The sequence below is a fragment of the Sus scrofa genome, chromosome 1, assembly GCF_054392235.1.
Source record: "Sus scrofa isolate SSC_HxYL_T2T_F1_AM1 chromosome 1, Sscrofa_HxYL_maternal_Yorkshire_Landrace_v2.0, whole genome shotgun sequence".
In the NCBI taxonomy this organism is placed as follows: Eukaryota; Metazoa; Chordata; class Mammalia; order Artiodactyla; family Suidae; genus Sus; species Sus scrofa.
Window position 1 is genome coordinate 86,291,807 of NC_139383.1, and position 23,849 is coordinate 86,315,655.

Genomic DNA, 23,849 nt, shown 5'->3' on the forward strand with positions numbered 1-23,849 from the left:
AATGGAGAAAAGCTGAAAGCCTTCCCACTAAAATCTGGAACAAGACAAGGACGCCCATGCTCACCACTCTTATTCAACGTAGTACTGGAAGTCCTAGCCACAGCAATCAGACAAACAAAAGAAATAAAAGCTATCCAAATTAGAAGAGAAGAGGTAAAATGGGCACTCTATGAAGATGACATGATACTATACATAGAAAAACCTAAGGACTCAACCCAAAAACTACTTGAATTGATCAAGCAAGTCAGCAAAGTAGCAGGATAAAAGATTAACATTCAGAAACCAGTTGCATTTCTGTATACTAACAATGAAATATTAGAAAAGGAATACATAAATACAATACTTTTTAAAATTGTACTCCTAAAAACCAAATACCTGGGAATACACCTGACCAAGGAGATAAAAGACTTATATGCTGAGAAATATAAAACATTAATCAAAGAAATTAAAGAGGATTCAAAGAAATGGAAAGATATTCCATGCTCCTAGGTTGGAAAAATTAATATTGTAAAAATGGCTATACTACCCAAAGCAATCTACAGATTCAATGAAATCTCTATCAAATTATCCATGACATTTTTCACAGAACTAGAACAAACAATCCAAAAATTTATATGGAACCACAAAAGTCCCAGAACTTCCAAAGCAATCCTGAGGAACAAAAACCAAGCAGTGGGGCCTAACTCTTCTAGACTTCAGGCAATACTACAAAGCCACGTTAATCAAGACAGTGAGGTACTGGTACCAAAACAGATATACCAATCAATGGAACAGAATAGAGAACCCAGAAATAAACCCAAACACCTACAGTCAATTAATCTTTGACAATGGAGGCAAGAATATAAAATGGGAAGAAGACAGTCTTTTCAGCAAGTATTCCTGGGGAAACCTGGACAGTTGCATGCAAATCAATGAAACTAGAACACACCCTCACACCATGCACAGAAATAAATCTCAAATGGCTTAAAGACTTAAACATAAGATAAGATACCATCAAACTCCTAGAAGAAAACATAGGCAAACATTCTCTGACATCAACCTTACAAATGTTTTCTCAGGTCAGTCTCCCAAAACAACAGAAATAAAAGCAAAAATAAACCAGTGGGAATCTAATCAAACTGACAAGCTTTTGCACAGCAAAGGAAACCATAAAAAACACAAAAAGACAACCTGTGGAAAGGGAGAAAACAATTTCAAATGATGCAACTGACAAGGGCTTAATCTCTAAAATACACAACTTATAAAATTCAACAGCAAAAAAGCCAACAACCCAATTGAAAAGTAGGCAAAAGACCTGAATAGACATTTCTCCAAAGATATACAGATGGCCTCCAAGCACATGAGAAAATGCTCCAGATCACTGATAATTAGAAAAATGCAAAACAAAACTACTATGAGGTACTACCTCACACCAGTCAGAATGGCCATCATTAATTAAGTTCACAAATAACAAATGCTGGAGAGGGTGTGGAGAAAAGGTAACAATACAGTTGGTGGGAATGTAAATTGTTACAACCGCTATGGAAAACAGTATGGAGATACCTCAGAAAACTAAATATGGAACTACCATATGACCCAGCAATCCCACTCTTGGGCATATACCTGGACAAAACTTTCCTTGAAAGACACATGCACCTGCATGTTCACTGAAGCACTATTCACAATAGCCAAGACATGGAAACAACCTAAATGTCCATTGACAGATGACTGGATTAAGAAGATGTGGTATACGTACACAATGGAATACTATTCAGCCATAAAAAGAACAAAACAATGCCATTTGCAGTAACATGGATGGAAACAGAACTCTCATACTAAGTGACATGAAGTCAGAAAGAGAAAGACAAACACCATATCACTTATATCTGGAATCTAAGAGATGGCACAAATGAACCTTTCCACAGAAAAGAAAATCATGGACATGGAGAACAGACTTGCGGTTTCCAAGGGGGAGGGAGTGGGATGGACTGGGAATCTGGGGTTATAGATGCAAACTACTGCCTTTGGAATGGACAAGCAATGAGATCCTGTTGTATAGCACAGAGAACTGTATCTAGTCAGTTATGATGGAGCATGATAGTGTGAGAAAAAATTAAGTATGTGTGTATGTATGACTGGGTCACCTTGTCATATAATAGATAATTGACAGAACACTGTAAACCAGCTATAATGGAAAAAATAAAAATCATTAAAAAACATATTCTTGGGCTTTGGTAAAAAAATAAATAAAAATAAAAGCCAATTAACCTTGACTATTCACCAAATACTGGCAAGGAATAAAAACAGAACCAAAGTATGTAAGAGGTTCATGCACTGAAACTGTACCAATAAGCAGCATCTATCCTGATGTCAGGTACAGCTTAGTTATCTGTATTTTAAATACAAAACTTTAATAAAGTATTATTGGTTTGAATTACACAGAAAGCAAATTAGATGGAAATAGGCATAAATAGTGATAGCATAAGAGGCAGCAGAAAATAGCAAGGAAAGTGAGAAAAGTAATTTTAAAACAGCACAAAGCCATTTTGCATGATACACAGCCTTACAAATCTCAGAGAATTGAGAGCATCTGCTATTCTGCTTTATACAATTAAAATGTTGTTAGGAGCACCTGCCACGCAGGGCTGGCAAGATGACTGGGCTGATGTGTGTGAAGTGTAGCAAATGTTTGCCACCATTAAAGACAATTAGGACAGAATAAAGCAGACATTTCAAACCATATTAAACTCAGATACAGCAGAAGAGAGATGTTAAAACAAAGATCTCAAAATTTTTGAGTACTTGAAAACTTTAATTTTATTTTTATTTTTTATTTTTATTTTTTGCTTTGCCCAAGGCATGCAATAGTTCCTTGGCCAGGGGTGGGACCCTGGGTCAATTCAGTGACCTGAGCTACAGCAGTGATGCCAGATCCTTAAACTGCTGAGTCACCAAGAAATCCCAAAAACTTTTAAATCACTTTTTGCAATGTACATGCTTTTACTCCCCTATTGTCCCTGCTCTGCCAGTAACTGATGAGATGGAATAGGGAGCCCTCATTTCCATTTCAGAGATAGTGTCAGTTATAATTTGTCAGTTTCATGGAAAACTAGTGAAAGAACTAGAAAGGTCAGTGTCTTGACCATCCTATTAGCCCTATGACTTTTCTAAGAGCTCTTAACACATTATTAGTTGGCCACTTATACTCTAGAAGAGACAACATAAACGTTAATTTCATAAAACACGTTACCCTGTTTTCCTTGAGGCATGCTGATTTTTGTCAATGCCATCATAATTAAATAATATTTTTTTTTTTTTTTTTTTTTTTGTCTTTTTTTGTTGTTGTTGTTGTTGTTGCTATCTCTTGGGCAGCTCCCGCGGCATATGGAGGTTCCCAGGCTAGGGGTTGAATCGGAGCTGTAGCCACCAGCCTACACCAGAGCCACAGCAACGCGGGATCCGAGCCGCGTCTGCAACCTACACCACAGCTCACGGCAACGCCGGATCATTAACCCACTGAGCAAGGGCAGGGACCGAACCCGCAACCTCATGGTTCCTAGTCGGATTCGTTAACCACTGCGCCACGACGGGAACTCCTAAATAATAATTTAATTGTACTAATAAAATATGAGCCAGTCATAGCTTTATCACTTGGCCCTTGACTTAAGTAAGCTTACGTCTTCACTATCCTTCAAGGAAAAATGGTTAAGATTATTCTATATCTTCTGAAAACATGCTACTAAATAATAAGGAAATATATTGATAAAAATCTATTGCATAGTCTCTTTATTCCTATGCCTACAATGTCAGGCAAGGGAAAGAACAGAGAAAATGTATACAGAGAAGAAACTAATATTATTGAACAACTGCTAAGGTGGTAACATACATATAAATTAATTTGACATCTGAAGCAAGTCTAGTTATTGTCAGCTGGCTTAAAAAATTATACCAAAACTTCACATGAACCCAGCAGGCCTTCATAATATCATTCATAACAACTTAGAGTAGCAAAACAACTGAGGAGGGATAGTCCATTCATTCAATAAACACTTCAGTCTCTGTCACGTTATAAGCAATGTTCTAGGTAACAGAGCAAACATTCAAGTGTAGTTGATGTCTATGGAGTTCACATTCAAGTGCAAGGGGACGCCCACAACAAAACCTAGTAAGTAAACTACACAGCATGCTAGAAGATCTGATACAGAGAATAAAGCAGGAGTGGAGAGTAGAGGCAACAGGAAGGTAGAAGTTGTAATTTTAGAGTGTGGTCAGGGAGGGCCTGATTAGAAAGACACTTGAGCAAAGATGTGAGAATATCTGGAAGAAAATCAACTCATGTTAAAACAGACCAGGAGAGCAAGGACTGAGTCAGTGAGACCAGTCAGAAGGCTACTGTAACAATCCAGGTGAAAAGATGAAGTTGCTTTGGCCACAGTGGTAATAGTTGATGTGGTCCAAGAATAGTCAGATTTTTTTGAAAGGCTTTGGGAAGAACCAACAAGATTTGCTGACTGGCTGGATGACTGTGTGAGTAAGTGGAGTCAGTGATGACCCCAGAGTGTTCAGCCTGATAACTGGAAGAATGAAACTGCTATTTACTGAAATGGAAAAGACTATGAAGCAAGAGGTACGTTTGGGACATATAAAGTTTTAAATATCTTGTAGACACCCAAGAAGATGCTCAGCAGTCAAAGTGAATATACAAGTCTGGAATTCAAGGGACAAGTTTGAGCTGGAAATGCATGTGCATGGTATATAAAACCGAGACTGAATGAGAGCACCAAGGAAATGAGTGAGTTTAGAGACAGAAGAAAGAGGCCAAGACTGAGCTCAGGGGCATCACACCACTGAGGTTAGGGCATGAGGAAGACGCCAATTGGAGAGGCGGAACACTGAAGAGGACGAGTGGGAAAAAAAGCTTCAGTGAGAAAGAATAATCAACTGTCCTCAATTCTAAGTTACTCAGAATCAAAGCTAAGAATTAGTTTTGGCAAAAATATGGAGGTCACTGGTGATTTTGATAATAATTGCTTTGGTGATTAATGAAGGTAAAGATGAAAATCTGATTTAAGTAGATTTAAGAGCATAAAATGAGAAAAACTGAAGATAAGCTTAGACAACTCTTTTCAGATGCCATCTATCCAGAGAATTAGAGCCATATAAATTTAGTAACCAGATAAATTTAGGAAATGATCTACTGCAATTCTAGAAGTTCATTTGTTACTAAACTCTGATTTTGAAAAGGAGAACTCAAACAAAACCCATTAATTAGGAGTTCCTGTTGTGGCTCAACAGGTTAAGGATCCAGCGTTGTCCCTCTGTGAGGATGAGAGGTTTGATCCCTGGCCTCCCTTTGTGGGTTAAGGATCCAGTGTTGCTATGGCTGTGGTGTAGGCCGGCAGCTGCAGCTCTGATCTGACTGACCCAGGACCTTCCATATACCATAGGTGCAGCCTTAAAAAAAAAACATTGATCAAAAACCTTGCTGAATCATCTTAGGTATATCAGTTATTTATTATTTACATCAGTCTGATCCACTTTTAGAAAGACTCATTTTGTGATGATACAAAGCTGCCATTTGCCACCCCTGAGTCAATACTAATATTATTTAGAGAAAAAATATGGAATCATAGGACATGGAGGGGAGAGCAGGGAACTGGAATTAAGAAATGGGCTAAAGATATACACCATTTGTGGAGGGGAAGGGATGGGAGAAGGGATAAGAAAGATTTTTTTTTTGCTTAAGGGAAATGTGGGCCCCTAGAAGTTAAGAAAAAAGGGCCCCAAAGATAAAAAGACAAAGAAGGAAAGTTTAAAATATTTTAAATTCATTCCTTAAATTTTTAAGATACTTACCTTACTCGAACCTCCACTTCCTATCTGCTTCAGTATGGAATATATTTTCCCTTTAACTGAAATACATTCATTTGAAGAGGATGCTGAAATCTACATAATTAAAAAATACAAAAATTCAAAGAACATGCCTAAGAACCTAGCTTGCATTTAATACGGTGAAATGCTTCCAATTTTGAAGTTATCTGAAATCTTAGGTAATATGTCATAATATTTTAAAGAGGCAATTTAATACTACAACAGAGCCACAGCAACGCCAGATCCAAGCCACATCTGCAACCTACACCACAGCTCAAGGCAACACCAGATCCTTAACCCACTGAGCAAGGCCAGGGATCGAACCCACAACCTCATGGTTCCTAGTTGGATTCATTTCCACTGAGTCACGATGGGAACTCCAGATGCAAAAAAAAAATAATATACAGCTTTATTATCCCCATTTTATAGATGTTGAAATGAGCACAAGAGTTTAACTTGTCAAAGATCGCATAGCAGATAAACAGTGAGGCCAAGAGTCAAGGCCAAGGTCCCCCTTCAAAGCCTTTACTTTCTATCACAATTAAGCTGCCTCTCAGATAGTTATTAGAAACTAACGTCAGTACTGATGTCAAGAGAGTATTTGAGTAATTTTCTTCTCCAAATGGCCATAACAATCGCCTAACCAGTAAATTTTTTTATTATTTTATAATTACTTTATAACATATTCTAGTAGCATCTCATATTGATTGCTATTATGATATTCTTAAATTTTTACTTGTATATTAATCAGACAATGAAATGAGGCTGCTCACTAATAGCTGGCTTAAATAGTTAAATGGAATAAAAACAACCTAGATTACAAAAGAAATTTTATCTAGCAATTCAAACTAGATACTTTGGCCCAGTTAGTGAAAAAACTTCATTAACTTCGCAGTAACTTCTCAAAGTCAAAGCACCTTTATGCGAATATCAGAAAAGAGTTTTGCTTATTGGGACTAAGAATGGCCAAGTCCTTAACATTTTTTCTTAACTAGAGGCTGCAAAAATATAATCTTTAAAACTGATCATACCTTAACGTGTACCATCATAAATAAAGTTTATCAAACCTGTAAATTCTGAAGTGGAGTAACGGGTATTTGCTGCTGTTGTTGCTGGAAACAGGCAAGTTGGCTATAGGGTGTTGACAACTGACAAGCAGGTGGAAAGTCGTTCTTTACAACCGGAGTTCTAAAACTAGATAAGATATATATTTTTAAATTCAAAACATTAAAAACAAGATTCTTTCTTTCTTTTTTTTTTTTTTGTCTTTTTGTCTTTTTTTGTTGTTGTTGTTGTTGCTATTTCTTGGGCTGCTCCTGGGGCATATGGAGGTTCCCAGGCTAGGGGTTGAATCGGAGCTGTAGCTGCCGGCCTACGCCAGAGCCACAGCAACACGGAATCCGAGCCGTGTCTGCAACCTACACCACAGCTCACGGCAATGCCGGATCATTAACCCACTGAGCAAGGGCAGGGACCGAACCCGCAACCTCATGGTTTCTAGTCGGATTCGTTAACCACTGCGCCACGATGGGAACTCCTAAAAACAAGATTCTGACTCAGATTTTGCGTGATTTTCAAGGGCTGATATAAATTTAAATGCATTATATCAAACAGTATCTCGGTCAGTTTTCCTGACAGAGCTGAACTATTTATTCTAGATACACCACCACCAGAAATTTCAACTGGAAGAAATTCTTTCTCAAAGTAATTTTTTGTCCCCATGCAAGAAATTCTTATTAAAATAAATGTCATTTAAAATATAGAGTTGGGGCTATTTTATAAAATTTAGCCAAAGGCAAAGCTCAGCCTATGACTGATCATCGATTTTGAATGCTTTTTAACAATAATGTCCTATAATGGCCTACTAGAAACTTGTGAAAGCCAATTACATCACAGGAGTTTGGCCTTTGAACATAAAGCTGTTCAGCTCACAGCTGTGCTTTGTTTGTCTTATTCACTATTGTATTCTTAACACCTAGAACGGTGCTTGGCACAAAAGAATTCTTCAAATAATTGTTGACAATAAAAAACCTAATTTCACAAGAAATAATTACACCCCTAGTTTAGTTAGCAGTTAACTAACTGCTTCTAAGTATAATAAAATGTAATGCATAGCAGAACTGTATTAAATAGGTAAGAGAATATGTTATAAAACCCCAAGGCCAGTTCTAGTTGAAATCAAATATTAAATTATGAAAATGAGAAGCAAAAGGCGTCATGGACATCAGTTATCTTCTAAGACATTAAAAATATATTAAAAATATAGCCACTAGTTGTAGGATATGCTATACCACATCCTTTCCTTTCTTTGAAATGTGCCAGTGGCTGCTTTTGCAGTATCCCTTGTGTTTCCTATCTATCAGCACTGACTATTCAACTTCTTCACTCATCTGTCACTCCAGCTGCTCGTCTTGAACACCACCAGAACTATACCAGCAACCTCTTTCAGAAACCATCTCACTCCAGTTAATACCTCTTTTGCTATAAAACGTACCCACCTTTTATCCGCTTTAAGAATGCTAATAAATATCTCTCTTAATTAGAGATATCCTGTGATAATGCATGATTATCAGGAAGTTATGCATACTTAGAATATTTATAGGTGAATAGGTATAAAAAGTACAGTAGGTACAGATTACAATGACAGAGACTTTCACAACAATCCTTAAAAATACATTGTAGCCACCTTCTTCCCTTTTGCAGAGGAAAAAACTGATGCTGAGAAAAATAATATTAATTCAGAAAGGCTTTTTTTTTGTCTATTTATTTATATATTTTTATGATTTTTATTTTTTCCATTTTAGTTGATTTAGTGTTCTGTCCATTTTTACTATACAGCCAAGTGACCCAGTCATACATACATATACATACATTCTTTTTCTCACATTATCCTCCATCATGTTCCATCAGAAGTGACTGGGAATAGTTTCCTGTGCTATACAGCAGGATCTCATTGCTTATCCACTCCAAATGCAATAGTTTGCAACTATTATAATTCGGAAGGTCTTTAAAGTAATACTGCTGGGCCCACCTCCAGATCTCTTCGGCCCTGAAGCCCACATTATTGCTATTGTACCAAGCAAGCTAAGATCCAAAAGTATTTACCAGCTCATGTAATCATCCAAGGCACTGCTGCTGGGTGTCTTACAAATAGATTTTGGGTCAATCCACTTAGGTGCTGATATTGGCGGTGACTGCTTTGAAACTGAAAAGGCAGGTTGCTCAAAAGTGGTTTGTTTTGGCTAAACCAAAATAAAAAACATGATTTAGGGTTTTTAAATTAGTCACCCATTCAACAGTTTCACAAACATTATACCTTCTAAAATAAAATTAGAATATGTACAGTTTCAGCAGACAAAAGTATGCTAAAATAGGTAGACACATGCATTCTAGACTTGCAATAACTTTTTTCCCCTCCTTTTTCAGCTGCACCTGCAGCATATGGAAGTTCCTTGGCCAGGGATCATTCTGAGCTGGAGCTGCAACCTAAGCCACAGCTGCAGCAATGCAGGGTCATTTACCCACTGCACCACAGCGGGAGCTCCTCGGCAGCTTTTTAGGATAGAGATTTGACTCTAAATTCTGAAACCTGTTATATTTTCCCCAAATGGATGACAGGTAAAGGGAAGGCACACAGCACTGCTTAACTAAACAGGACCTAATATCCCTCCCATCAGGGCTGGTCTAACTAACACTGAGCTTTTATAATCTAAATAAGTTGCTCTGTGGAGTTCCCATAGTTGCTCAGAGGAAATGAATCTGACTCGGACCCATGAGGACACAGTTTGATCCCTGGCCTCACTCAGTGGGTTAAGGATCTGGCGTTGCCCTGAGCTGTGGTGTAGGCTGCCAATGTGGCTAGCTAGGATCCTGAGTTGCTGTGGCTGCGTATAGGCCGTCTGCTGTAGCTCCAATTCGACCCCTAGCCTGGGAACTTCCATATGCCATGGGTGCAGCCCTAAAAAGACAAATAAATAAATAAAATAAAATAAAAAACACAAAAGACAAAAAAACAAATAAATAAATTAGAGCCGTCTTGATGTGTTAAGTGGTATCTCATTGCAGGTTTGATTTGCATTTCCCTAATGACAAATAAATAGTTTAAAGTCCCTTTGCCATCTTATTGGTCTATAAATTTTAAAAAGGAAAAAAAGAGGAGATGCTGTTTGCCCAAGATTTGACCTGCCAGAATTGTTCTCATCTAACATTTATTACCCAGTCCATGACTTAGATCAACAGTTTGCAAAGAATGATCCAAGAAGAGCAGAAAGGGTTCCCCAAGATTCTTACAGAGTCTGAGAGGTTAAAGCTATTTTCATAACCACACTAAGACATTATTTGCCCTTTTCAATTTCATTCTTTCATGAGTATAAACTAGAGTTTTCCCAAAACTATATGTAAGGCAAATAATAATGAAATAGATTGAAAGCAAAAAGCAGATACAAGAAATCCAGTCTTCTGTTAAGCCAACCATTAAAGAAACTGAAAATTATAAAACAATATTACTCTCCTCACTATAATTATTTTGTTTAGAAAAATTCAGAGGGAACATATCTCAACATAATAAAGCCATGTATGACAAGCCCATAGCTGACATCATAACCAACAGTGAAAAGATGAAAGCTCTTCCTCTAAAATCAGAAATAAGATGAGGATGCCCATTCTTGCTCCCATTAACTCAACATGGCATTGGAAGAACTACCCACAGCCATAAGGCAAGAAACAAAAATAAAAGGTATCCAAATTGAAAAGAAAGAAATAAAACCGTCACTATTTCAGATGATATATTATATACAGAAAATCCTTAAGAGTCCACCAAAAAAAAACCCGTTAGAATAACAAACTATCAGAAAAAGAAAATAACAATTGACAAAAACCCTAGAAATAAATTCAACCAGGTAAGTAAAAGATTTGTATACTGAAAACTATATACAGTGATGAAAGAAACTGAAGACACAAATAAACAAAAAGCTACTCTGTGCTCATGGATTGGGAGAATATTAAATTGTCCATACTACCTAAAGCAATCTAAAAATTCAATGTGATTCCCATCAAAATCTCAACAGCATTTTTCACAGCAATAGAACAATCCTAAAATTTTTATCGAACCACAGAAGACTGTGAATAATCAAAGCAACGCTGAGAAAGAACATAGCTGGAGGCATCATGTTTCCTGACTTCAAACCATATTACAAAACTATAGTAATCAAAACAACATGGCATTGGCATAAAAACAGACACAGATCAGTGGTGTTGGAAAAGAAGACAGCCACATGCAAAACAATGAAACTGGACTAATATCTCTCACCATATACACATTAACTCAAAATGAATTAAAGACTTGAATGTAAAACTTGAAGACAAAATTTCTAGAAGAAAACATACAGAGTAAGCTCCTTGACATGGGTCTTGGCAATGATTTTTTTTTAATCTGACATCAAAAGCAAGGAAAATAGGCATTCCCACTATGGCACGGTGGGTTAAGAATCTGACTACAGGAGTTCCTGTTGTGCCACAGTGGGTTACAAACCCATCCATGAGGATGCGGGTTCGATCCCTGGCCTTACTCAGTGGGTTTAGGATCTGGCACTGCCGTGAGCTGTGATATAGTTTGCAGATATGGCTCAGATCTGGCGTTGCTGTGGCTGTGGTGTAGGCTGGCAGCTGTAGCTCCGATGCAACCCCTAGGTGTAGCCCTAAAAAAAAAAAAAAAAAAGAATCTGACTGCAGCAGCTCAGGTTGCTATGGGTGTGCGAGTTAGATCTCCAGCCCAACGCAATGGATTAAAGGATCCAGCATGGGTCGCAGCTATGGCTCAGATTCAGTGCCTGGCCAGGGAACCTCCATATGCTGTGGATGCAGCCATAAAAAGAAAATTTTAAAAAAGCAAGCAAAGACAACAAAAGTAAAAATAAGCAAGTAGAACTACATCAAACTAAAAATTTTTCTGCACGCAAAGGAAACCATCAACAAAATGAAAAGACAATCCATGGAATGGGAGAAAATATTTTCAAACCACAAATCTAATGAGGGGTTGATATCCAAAATATATAAGGAACTCACACAACTCAATACCAAAACTCAATAACTAACTTAAAAAGGACAAGGGATCTGATGAGACTTTTCTATAGAAGACATACAAATAGCCAACACATACATGAAAAGCTATTCAACATCACTAATCATCATGGAAATGTAATTCAAAACCAATGAGATATCATCTCATACTTGTCAGAATTATCAAAAACACAAGAAATAACAACTGTTGACAATGATGTGGAGAAAATGGAACTCTTGTGTAGTGTTGGTGAAAATGTAACTTGGGGCAGCCATACTGTAGAAAATAGTATGGAGGATCCTCAAAAAATTAAAAATAGAAATGCCATAAGACCTAGCAATTCTATTTCTGGGTATTTATCAAAAGAAGAGGAAAACACTATCATGAAAAGTTATCTGTACCCTAATGTCCATAGCAGCACTATTTACAATAGCCAAGAAATGTAAACGACCTAAGTGCCCATCGAATGGCTAAAGAAAATGTGGTAGATACATACAATGGAATATTACTGTCATAAAAAGGTATGATTCTTGACATTCTTGAGGACTCTATAATATGTGAATTAGCCAGACAGAGAAAGACAAATAATGCATAGTATCACTTATATGCAAAGTCTCGAGAACAAAACAAAACACCAAAAACACCAAGCTCACAGAGAGTTTGGTGACTATTGGGGGTGGGGTGCAGAAGATCAAAAGATACAAACTCCCAGTTATAGGATACATAAGTCTGGGGAATGTAATGAACAACACAGTGACTAGAGTTAATACTAATGTATTACATATCTGAAAGTTGCTGAGTAGATTTTTAAAAATTCTCATCACAAGAAAAAGACTATAGTTATGTACAGTGGTGAATGTTAGCTAGACTTATTGTGGGGATCATTTCTCCAGGAACAACTGGGAGGTTAGGTGCACTGACCTCCCATAAAGTCAAAACTTCACTCATGACTTTACAGTTGGCCCTCTGTATCCACAGTTCTAGACCCTTGGTTTCAACCACCCGAACATCATGTAGCATTATAGTACATGTTTACTAAAAAAAAATTCTCATGTAAGTGGACTCGCACAGTTCAAACTTGTGAGGAGAAAGGGTCACCTGTGTATACAATAGCAAATCATATATTGTTCACCTAGAACTATTAGAACGTTATTTATCAATCACTCAATAAATCAATACAAAAATTTTAAAATGGAAATCTATCTGGAGTTCCCATTGTGGCACAGTGGAAATGAATCCAACTAGTAACCATGAGGATGCAGGTTCAATCCCTGGCCAGTAGGTTAAGGATCTGGCATTGCCGTGAGCTGTGGTGTAGGTCACAGATGCAGCTTGGATCCTGTGTTGCTGTGGCTGGCAGCTGTAGCTCCAATCAACACCTAGCCTGGGAACTTTGATATGCCGTGGGGGTGGCCCTAAAAACACAAAAAAAGCAAAAAAAAAAAAAAAAAGTGTATCTATAGTCACATTTAGTAAGTTTATTGTTATGTTAATAGTTTAAAAACTTGTTGGTTTTACTTTCTAATATACCAGATACAGATAAACATCACCTAATTTTGGTTTTTACCAGAGCTCTTTAGGGGCCTCAATAAACAAGAGTATGAAAGAGGGTGCCGGAGTTCCCGTTGTGGTGCAGCAGAAATGAATCCAGCTAGGAACCATGTGGTTATGGATTCGATCCCTGGACTTGCTCAGCGGGTTAAGGACCCAGCATTGCTGTGGCTGTGGCGTAGGCCAGCAGCTGTAGCTCCAATTAGACTCCTAGCCTGGGAGCCTCCATATGCCGTGGGTGCAGCTCTGAAAAGACAAAAGACAATAAATAAATAAAAGAGGGTGCCAAAACCAAACTATCTGAGAACTGCTGAGTTAGACAACAACTCAGGAGTAATAGTGAAGAGTGTGCGACCGTGGACTGTACATAGGTATGGCTAGCTCTCCAGTTGTCCACCACATTCTTCATCACTGGGAATGACCATTCAACCTGTTATGAGTTCACACTGTTTAGCCTGTATTTTTCTATTTTATCCCTGAGGACGACAATAGGAAATTGTCAAATGCTTGGTATAGCATTGCACTGGTTCAGGGATCAGTATATCATTTTCTGTAAAAGGCAAAATAGTAAACATTTTAGGCTTAACTAGCCATTTGCTCCCTGTTGCAATTACTCAGCTCTGTTGTTACAGCTCAAAAGGAGGCACAGACAGGAAATAAATAAGTGGACATGGCTGTGTTCTAATAAAACACTGTTTATAGGCAGACAGGCTGGGAACTAGATTTGGCTCCTAGGCTGTAGTTTCCTGACCCCTGAACCAGTCTACCAGCAATCTAGAAACACTATTAAAAATAGAAAAGGATTCGGCTTGACATATACCCTTACTAAACTAAATCTAGAATTGCTACTGATGGTGAATTTAAAAAAAAAAAATCATTTGGGTAAATTACTCCACTAAATATGGTGCAAAAGGTTTTAATAAAAGAAAACATTTCACATGATCATCACACTGTAAACAGCAATGTTACACGTGAGGGGAAAAGGAAGTTACCTCTGTATCAACTTTTTGGATCATCTCTGGCATTTGCCACTGATTTGAAGATGCATCAGGATTCTGGTTTTCCAACTTGTTCTTAGATTGCCAATATTTCTGGTTACTTTCTGGAATCTTTGGTTCTTGATGTTCTTTAGTTTCTGAAATTGTATTTGTTGTTGTTATCATTAAAAGGCAAGAATATTTGATAATTAAAACATTAAGCCCAAACAATATAGCATTTTACAAAGTGTATTATTAGCATTTGCTCTTTAGAAACAGTGAGAAACGGAAAACTTTTTTTTTTTTTTTTTGTCTTTTTTAGGACCGCACCTGCGGCATATGGAGGTTCCCAGGCTAGGGGTGTAATCGGAGCTGTAGCCATCAGCCTACACCAGAGCCACAGCAATGCCAGATCTGAGACACGTCTGCGAACTTCACCACAGCTCACAGCAACACTGGATCCTTAACCCACTGAGCAAGGCCAGGGATTGAACCCGCAAGCTCATGGTTCCTAGTTGGATTTGTTTCCGCTGCACCACGACGGGAACTCGGAGAAACTGAAAACTTTAAGCCAGCTGCAGACAATTCGCTTTTATTTATTTATTTATTTATTTATTTATTTATTATTTTTAGGGCCACACCTGTGGCATATGGACATTCCTGAGCTAGGGGTTGAATCGGTGCTGCAGCTGCTGGCCTATGCTGCAGCCACGGAAACACTGGATCTAAGCTGCATCTGCAATCTATGCCACAGCCTGCAGCAATGCTGGATCCTTAACCCACTGAGTGAGGCCAGGGATCAAACCTGCATCCTCAGACACTACATTAGGTTCTTAACCTGCTAAGCAACTACAAGAATTCTGACAACTGGCTTTTAACAAGTCAACTTTACAAAGCTACAACAGTCATCTTTCTAGGTTGTTACCTAGAGCTTTATCAGAAGCCATTCTGAATTTAAATGCTTCCGGTTTTTAGCAGAAAATAAGGAAGTAAATATTTAAATACATATGTGTCATAAAGTCTTACAAATAAAGAGAAGCTAATTTACCAAATTTAATTTTTATAGTGGTTTTTTTTAACAAAAATTTTACCTTAAACCAGTCTGTAACTTACTTGCTTAAGGGTCTATGAACAAAAGTCTCAATAGATCATTTTATGAATGTCAATATTGTGTCCCTATCAAAATAGATGCAAAAAAAAATTTTTTTTTTCTGTCTTTTGTCCTTTGAGGGCCGCACCCATGGCACATGGAGGTTCCCAGGCAAGGGGTCCAATTGGAGCCACAGCTGCTGGTCTATGCCAGAGCCATAGCAACACCAGATCCGAGACGCATCTTCGACCTATACCACAGCTCACGGCAATGCCAATATGTCTTGGTGTGGGCCTGTTTGGGGCCCTCTGTGCTTCCAGTATCTTGATATCAGTTTCCTTTAGATTTGGAAAGTTTTCAGACATAACTTCTTCAAATATATTTTCAATCCCCTTTTATTTTGTTCTCCTGGAATCCCTATTATACATAGATAGCCCACTTTATATTATCCCATAGATAGATCTCTTATATTGCTTTCATGTTTTTTCATTTGGTTTTCTGTCTGCTGTCCTGACTGGGCGATTTCCCCTATTCTATCTTCCAAGTCACTAATTCATTCCTCTGCATTATTCATTCTGCTCCAGTGTTTCTAACTCAGCTTTCATCTCCACAAGTGAGCTTTCTAATTTTTCTTGGTTCCTCCTTGTCTTCTAGTTCCTTTTAAAGTAATCTTCATTACTATTCATATCTGCCCTTAATTCCTTCAGTATTTTCACTATCTCCTTTTTGAACTTGGTGTCTGTTAGGCTGCAGAGGTCTATATTTCTTTTCTTTTTTTTTTTTTGCTTTTTAAGGGCTGGACCCACAGCACATGGAGGTTCCTAGGCTAGGGGTCTAATCAGAGCTACAGCTACCAGCCTATACCACAGCCACAGCAATGCTAGATCCGAGCAGTGTCTATTACCTACACCACAGCTCACAGCAACACCAGATCCTTAACCCACTGAGCAAGGCCAGGCATCGAACCCACAACCTCATGGTTCCTAGTCAGATTCGTTTCCACTGCATGCACCATGACAGGAACTCCGCAGAGTTTCATTGTTTGCTCCTTCAGGTGAATTCTCTTGTTCTTTTAACTGGGAATGGTTCCTGAGCGTCTTCAATTTGCTTGTATTTTTCTTATTCTGTAAGTTTAAGAATAACAACTACTGTAGTCTTGAAGGGCTGCTTATATGTGCAAGTGCCCCTTGGTATTTTGTGAGGGCTTACTTTTTATTTTTAGGATGCTGTGAGCTTCCAGGGAGATGGAGGCTATGGGCAGGGCTAGTGCCTGGTTGCTGGGCCCTTGACAGTGTCAAGAAAGGTGGTGCAGGTGCAGGCTTCTCCTAGTTGCAGGACACTGGGAAGTGACAGTGATCAGGCATGTGTGGGTGCTGCCCCAAGCATTTGGCAGTGGTAGCAGCAGGATGGGTGTGTTCCCAGGGGAGTGAGCGCAACAATGGGTGGTGCTCGGTTGCAGTGCTTCTTTGCCGACCTCTGCAGTGATTGGGGTCACAGGTGGTGCCTGTTCACGGACCCCTAGTGGAGGCAGGCCACACCCACCTCTGGTGTCTGAAATGACTGCCTTAGTTGGTCCCTGCCACTTATAGACCATGCAAGATGCTCTGCATCATGCTTAGCCCCCTGCTGCCCTTAGCCCATATAGAAGGTGCCCGGCCACCTGCAGCCCACACAGGAGGTGTCTTGTTGACCACAGCCCATGCAAGTGGCCCCTCACTACCTGTAGCCTGTGCCAGAGGCACCCAGCCCTCTGAGAGTCTGCACAGGGAAAGAGATTTCTATGGCGGTCCGCCCCTCTCCCTCTTGCCCTCCCTAACAATAGCGCCTTGCTTCTCCCGAGGGCCCAGACCTCCTCCTGGGTTCCCTCGGCTGTAGCGCTCTGTTCCCCAGCCCATGGCACATTGCTCCCTAGCATCTCAGGCTGTCTCCACACAGTTGACCCTAGTCCTCTCCCCAGAACTGACCTCTAGAGCCTGAGTCTCAGGGCCAGCCCTGCCCGAGCATCTCAGGCTGTGGTGTCCGGGTTAGTGGTGCAGATGGTCTGTGCGGCTCTCACTCTGCTTTGCCCTCCTCAGTCCAGGTGCTGCGGTTTTCTCAGAGACTTTGAAGTTCCTCCACCTTGGCTGGTCTCCCTGTCGGTTAGGTGGCTTCCCAGGGTGCGGGTTCCTTTCCACTTTCACAGCTCCCTCTCAGAGTGCTAGTTCCATCCTGATTCCTTTTCTCATTCTCTTTTTTTTTCACCCCCTTTTGCTCTATCCAGATATGTGGAGGGTTTCTTGCCCTTTTTGGAGGTCTAAGGTCTTCCACCAGCATTCGGAAGATGTTCTGTGTGACTTGTTCTACATGAAGATGGTTTTTTTGATGTGTTTGTGGGAGAAGGTGAACACCACAACTTACTCCTCTGCCATCTTGATCCCTCCCCTCCTTTTCAATAATACTTTAAAGCCTACTTAAATGAATGAAGAGATATGCCAGGGTAATGGACTAGAAAACTTATCTGTTAAGACATCAATTTATGCCACTAGATCTTAATCAAAATCCCACTTAAAAGAAAAGAAGGAATCTGGCAGATTCTAATATCATACGGAAATCCAAAAGGCTTAGAATAGCTAAAATAGCCCAGTCAAAGAAGGATGGAAACTTTACACTGACAGTTAGGAAGACTCATTGCAGTAATGAAGACATTATTAGCACAGAGACACAAAGGACCACAGAACAGAGAAGAACCCAAATCCAGATGTACCCAAGGCTCATCTAATTTACAACTCACTGAGGGAAAAAAATGCTTTTTCAATAAATGCTGCTGGATTTGCTAGACATCCACAGGAGGGAAAAAAGGATTTTGACACTTGATCTGAACTATATACAAATATTAAATTCAAGTTCAAATGTGAAAAGTTAAATGATGTCTTCCAAAACATGGAAACACCTTTATGATTTAGAGTAGGAAAAGACTAGTTTATAGACAAAGAAAACACCACAAAGGAAAAGGCTGATAAACTAAAATGCATGACAATTAAGAAATTCATCAAGTCTTTGCCACGTAATGGGAGAAGTTATTTATAACCCATATCCCCAACAAAGAATCTGTATCTAGACCATATAAACATCTCCTAAAAAAGAAATGAGAAAAAGAAAGGAAACCCAGCAGAAAAATTGGCAAGACCTAAACAAGTGCTTCACAAGAGGATACCTAAATGGCCAGTAAACACAAAAAGGCCTTCAACACCTTCAGAAATCAAAGAAACACAAATTAAAACCACAATGAGATATCACTTGGCAGGATCAGAATGTCTAATATTAAAAGCCAACAACAAAACAATGGGAAGAATATGGAGCAAGGAATATGGAGCAACAAACTGCTGGTCTAACGTACTTTAGAAAACTGTTCGGCACTATTGACAAGTCAATGTATGGAGCACCCTGTCACCCAACAACCACACCTAAGTGCACTGGACAGAAATGCATGTAAAAGAAATAGTATTCTGTTGAGCTGTACTCTTGTGATTTGGGCGGTTCTCTGGTCAAACACTACCTCCTTGAGTGTAGGTACTCAACAAGCATTCAGTTAAAAACATTAAATTAAGTGTCAGAAAATACCATAAACAAGCATTTTGGTAAAGATGATTTTTTAATCATAGTTTATAGTAAATGCTATGAAAATATAAAATCTAACAATTTCGCCCAAGTACTAGGAAGAGGAACCTGTAGTTGGTCCTCTGTATCCAGAGGTTCCACTAGGTTGACTCTACCACATCATTTTACATAAAAGATTTGAGCACCCCAGGATTTTAGCAGCCTAGGGGGATCCTGGAAAACATCCAGGTGGATACTGAGGGATGATGCTATTCCCAGTCAAAGTAACGGCATCCCAGTTTTTGGGGACTGAGGGCTTTCCTGAGACATGGTACTTTCAGGGCTAAAACCATACTAGTACCAGTGCTCCTCCTCAGTCCAATTAAAAGAAAAAAAAAAGCACGCAATGAATCTGGCAACCTTATTTGGACAGTGATCATCCAATTCATAATCCTGGTTCAAAAATCTCTGATGTACTTTGACATCTAAAAAAATAAAAAATTTAAGCCTTAAATTCAAAGTCTACCTAGCCTTTTTTTTTGGCCACATCCATGGCATTCGAAGTTCCCAGGGCAGGAATTGAACCTGTGCCACAGCAGTGACAACACCAAGTCCTTAACCACTAGGCCATCAGGGAACTCCCAAAGGCTACCTAGTCTCATCTCCCACTTCTATACTACCTGGGTGACAGTTTTCAGGATAGTTGGGCCACCTTTTATTCCTAGAATGTTTTCTTCTGCTGCTTAGGCTATTCCCTTCACCTGAAATATTCTATCACTGCTATTTCTTCCTATTTAATCACTGACAGTTCTTCACATGTCTTCTCCTCGACAAACTATTTACTTATTTTCCCTAAACCAAATTAGTTACTCAGATTTCTCCTTCCTCTGAGTTCTCACAACATTTTATTGATGTGGTGCTCATGATACTCAATACATTCTACCCAGCATTCTATCTACAGCACATCTTCCACACTGGATGGCAACCTCCTAGGAACCCTGTCTCATTCATTCATACATCCTTAGACCATTTACCTCAGTACTCAACAATGGAAGAGGAAATGTGTGGCAAAAAAAAAAGAAAGGGAGAATTGTCACATAAATACAGTTTCTATGTCCTTTCCAGAAAGTATATGTCAAATCGACTGAGAAAAATAACTTAGTGCCACTGTATTTTCTCCTCCATGCTTCCTTTTATATACCTTTAGGCAAATAAACTCCCTTTGCTATAGAATTTAATACTTTTCACACACTGTACAATTTAACTGAATTACATGATAAAGGGACATGGTCTTACACTGCAATTGTTAGGGGTCTGGTGAACTTTCACAAGTTAAAAAAAAGTGGTTGTTTTAATGAAAGAAGTAGTCATTTTGTCACTCTTACCTTCTAATTTTGTTAGAAGACTTGATTCATTTTTATTCTTCAGAGTTATTGAATCAGTAATAATTTTAGAACTCTTCTCATCTGTCATCAGAGGTTCCTTGGAACGAATATTTTGAACAGACTATATAAAAATAATAAGATAGCAAATAAAATGAAGTCTCATAAACAAAAGTAGTATTAATTTACTCAAAATACTAAAGTCTCATCTACATGAAAAGATTGCTAGGAAAACTATCTATTATAATTACATGTATTCTCACAAACTCCCAGCAAAGATAATTTCTTGAATTACTGACTAAATGGGAATAGTCTTAACTATATATTTGGCCAATTTACTTTCAATTGACATATTAATCAAAGGATAAAATATATTCATTTAAAAAGAGAGGTTAAAAAGTTTGCATCCAACGTAAAACATGCTTCATTATTTTGCTACTATAATTGTATTTTATCTCTGTAAATAATAGCATTGGTCAAAATTAAGATTTGTGTAAGTCTAAGACAATAGTTATTATAAATGCAGAAAGAAAACTTTTGATACAACTGTGCACTATTCTTTAAGATGGCTGTAGATTAGTTAAACTCATTATTGTTTTTTTGGTTTTTTTAACACACTATATTTTTACATTATATTTGTAGGGGATTTTTTTTCTGTGTGTGTGTAGTATCTTTGTTAGGTTTTGATATCATGGTGATTCTGGCCTCATATAATGAGCTGGAAAGTGTTTCTTCATTTATTTTCTGAAAGAGTTGTGTATCTCTACTATTATTTATTTATTTTTATTTTTATTTTATTTTTTTTGTCTTTTCTAGGGCCGCTTCTGTGGCATATGGAGGTTCCCAGGCTAGGGCTCTAATTGGAGCTGTAGTCACTGGCCTACGCCAGAGCCACAGCAATGCGGGATCCGAGCCAAGTCTGCGATCTACACCACAGCTCACGGCAACGCCAGATCATTAACCCACTAAGCAAGGGCAGGGATTGAACCCACAACCTCATGGTTCACAGTCGGATTCGTTAACCACTGTGCCACGACGGGAACTCCAAACTCATTGTTTAAAAGTATGAAAGAAGAGAGAGGAATTACAAAGAACATAAAATTGAAAAGACCCACATGGTAATGCCTGGGGTTTAACTCAAATACGGTAAGAAAAGATTAACCCTTAAAAATCAGTGCACCAGGGACTGAAGCTCTTTCCTGTCTTTGGAGCTCACGCTGCCGCTCGGCTGCATCAGGGAGACAGGACTGATAACCTAACCCCTCCCCTCTGCCCCATCACAAGGCTACTCCCTCATTTGTGTCTAAGATGCCGTGCTAGATGTATGACTAAACAAATCAAGAAACAAAAGCCAGAGGCATGGCTCCCCAGCTACTCCAAACCCAGCCAACCAACCCGCTTAAACACATGCACAATAATTGCTACTTCAAAGTTCTCCCAGGAGATGGCTGATCCTTGCCCTACCACCTCTATCTGTGAGAAATGGTTTAGAACTCCTGTGCTACTCCCCATTGGCCACTTTCCATCTCTTGGGGATTCAGGAACACTGCTGGAGATACATAAACCATGGACCCCTTCCTCAGGAAAATCTCCATGGACCCTGGATCAGAAGCCCTTGCTTCACATAAAGATGTAAAAATTGAAATACCTTTAAACTTCTCAGTTCACTGGAATCATTTCCACTTGATTTAGTTCCAGGCACAACTGCATCTCGGCATTCTGATCCAGAGAACTGTCTATTACCCAGGAAAAAAACAATTTTCATGTTTAATTTGAAATCAATCTTTTCAGTGTATTATTTTTCCATTTGCAAGTTGTCTTTGTAACAGTACATACATACACCTTTTCATTGGAAAAGTCACTTGTTCAGATATCTTCAAAAACAGTAAGATTCCAATATATAAATGTCATGAAGCTAGGTGCTGGGTGATGACAAAAATGGTAAGAGATGAGTTGTGGGTGACTGCCTACCCTTTTTTGTAACAAGGAACAGTTGGAATTAAGGTATGAATGTGGAAAAGGATAAGGGAATAGCATATGTAGGTCAAACTATACTTCAGGTTGCAAACAGCTTAAGGGTAAGAACTTGGGTATAGATTCTTCTAAGGGCCTCCACTATGCAAAGCTTACAGGCTATCAAAACAAGCACCAAAGAAATGGCTGGCTTATTTTTATTTTTATTTTTTTGGAAATGGAGAAAGTCTCCTTTATTCTTCACCTAGGAGCCTCTTCCATTAGCAAATAATGCTGTGAATGGTGGTTAGAGTTAAAAACAGAATGGAAAAACAAAGTCCCTTAGCTGAGAGCTTCTCACTTCTTTCAAGGGAACATACACACCCAGCTGAAGGAAGGAAAACCCATTGGATATGGTAAACAACATACACGGTTTTTTTTTTTTGGCTACGCCCACAGCATAAAAAGATCAAGCTTACACTATGGCAGTGACCCAAGCTGCAGCAGTGACAATACTGGATCCCTAACCCGCTGAGCCACAAGAGAACTCCAGCATACTTCATCTCTACCTACCCTGCCCCACTTCTTGAAGCCCTCAGCTCTGAAGCAAATGAGTGAATTATTCATCTTTCTCAATGACAGCTGCCCCTTCCCTCAAACTAGCTGCAAAAGGAATTGTTTCCAGACCTTCATCCAGCCCTATGGCGACTTAAGCATATAGGCTAGAGACTCTTGCCAGAGGGTAACCATAAGTGAGAAATGTCCAAACATCAGGAGTTTTTTCACCCCATCACCATTTGCTTTTAAGCTTCAGATTGACTTAATATTTTTCCTGTTTTCTAATTTTTTAATAGTTCCTTAAATGAATTTATTTCTTATTTTTTATTTTTAGGGCCACTTCTGTGGCATGTGCAAATTCCCAGGCTAGGGGTAAAATCTGAGCCACATCCGTGACCTATACCACAGCTTGTAGCAATGCCGGATCCTTAACCCACTGAGCAAGGCCAAGGATCAAACCCACATCTTCATGGATACTAGTCAGATTCTTAATTTGCTGAGACTTAATGGGAACTCCTAATGAATATTTTTAATGAATGAAAAAAGTAAAATAAAGTCATATATTCCACTCATTCCTCTGTCTCTGACAGCATTTAGAGACTCAGTAACTTTTAACACTAAATAAAAATGTAATCATAACCACTATTATGAAGTAGAAGAATTTAAGATCATTCTGCTATCAACCTTCAAGTATTGAAAACAAACTAAAAAATTAAAATTCAAACATACCTTTTAGTAAAAGTTGGTACCACTGGACCATCCATCTTCTCATGATAATCTGGGCTACTTAGAAGGTTAACTGGGACTCTTCCAAATGGACATGCCTGAAAATGTTTTGGAAGATTAAGTAACTA

The 23,849-nt window shown here is 38.7% G+C and overlaps 1 protein-coding gene across 8 annotated transcripts in view; it reads right to left on the minus strand.

Annotated features, from left to right (window-relative positions):
- Positions 1 to 23,849, minus strand: part of TTK (TTK protein kinase) — a 48,293-nt gene that overhangs the window by 15,943 nt on the left and 8,501 nt on the right. For 4 of the 8 annotated variants that reach the window (XM_021092069.2, XM_021092055.2, XM_021092051.2 and 1 more), the window contains exons 8-14: positions 23,725 to 23,819; positions 22,133 to 22,220; positions 20,488 to 20,608; positions 14,452 to 14,594; positions 8,956 to 9,092; positions 6,918 to 7,044; positions 5,836 to 5,925 (exon numbers count right to left, since the gene is read on the minus strand). In XM_021092069.2, coding sequence (XP_020947728.2) covers positions 5,836 to 5,925; positions 6,918 to 7,044; positions 8,956 to 9,092; positions 14,452 to 14,594; positions 20,488 to 20,608; positions 22,133 to 22,220; positions 23,725 to 23,819 — 801 coding nt within the window. The remainder of the gene's footprint in view (positions 1 to 5,835; positions 5,926 to 6,917; positions 7,045 to 8,955; positions 9,093 to 14,451; positions 14,595 to 20,487; positions 20,609 to 22,132; positions 22,221 to 23,724; positions 23,820 to 23,849) is intronic. The other 4 variants (XM_084964357.1, XM_084964351.1, XM_021092077.2 and 1 more) reach the window with 1 other exon arrangement.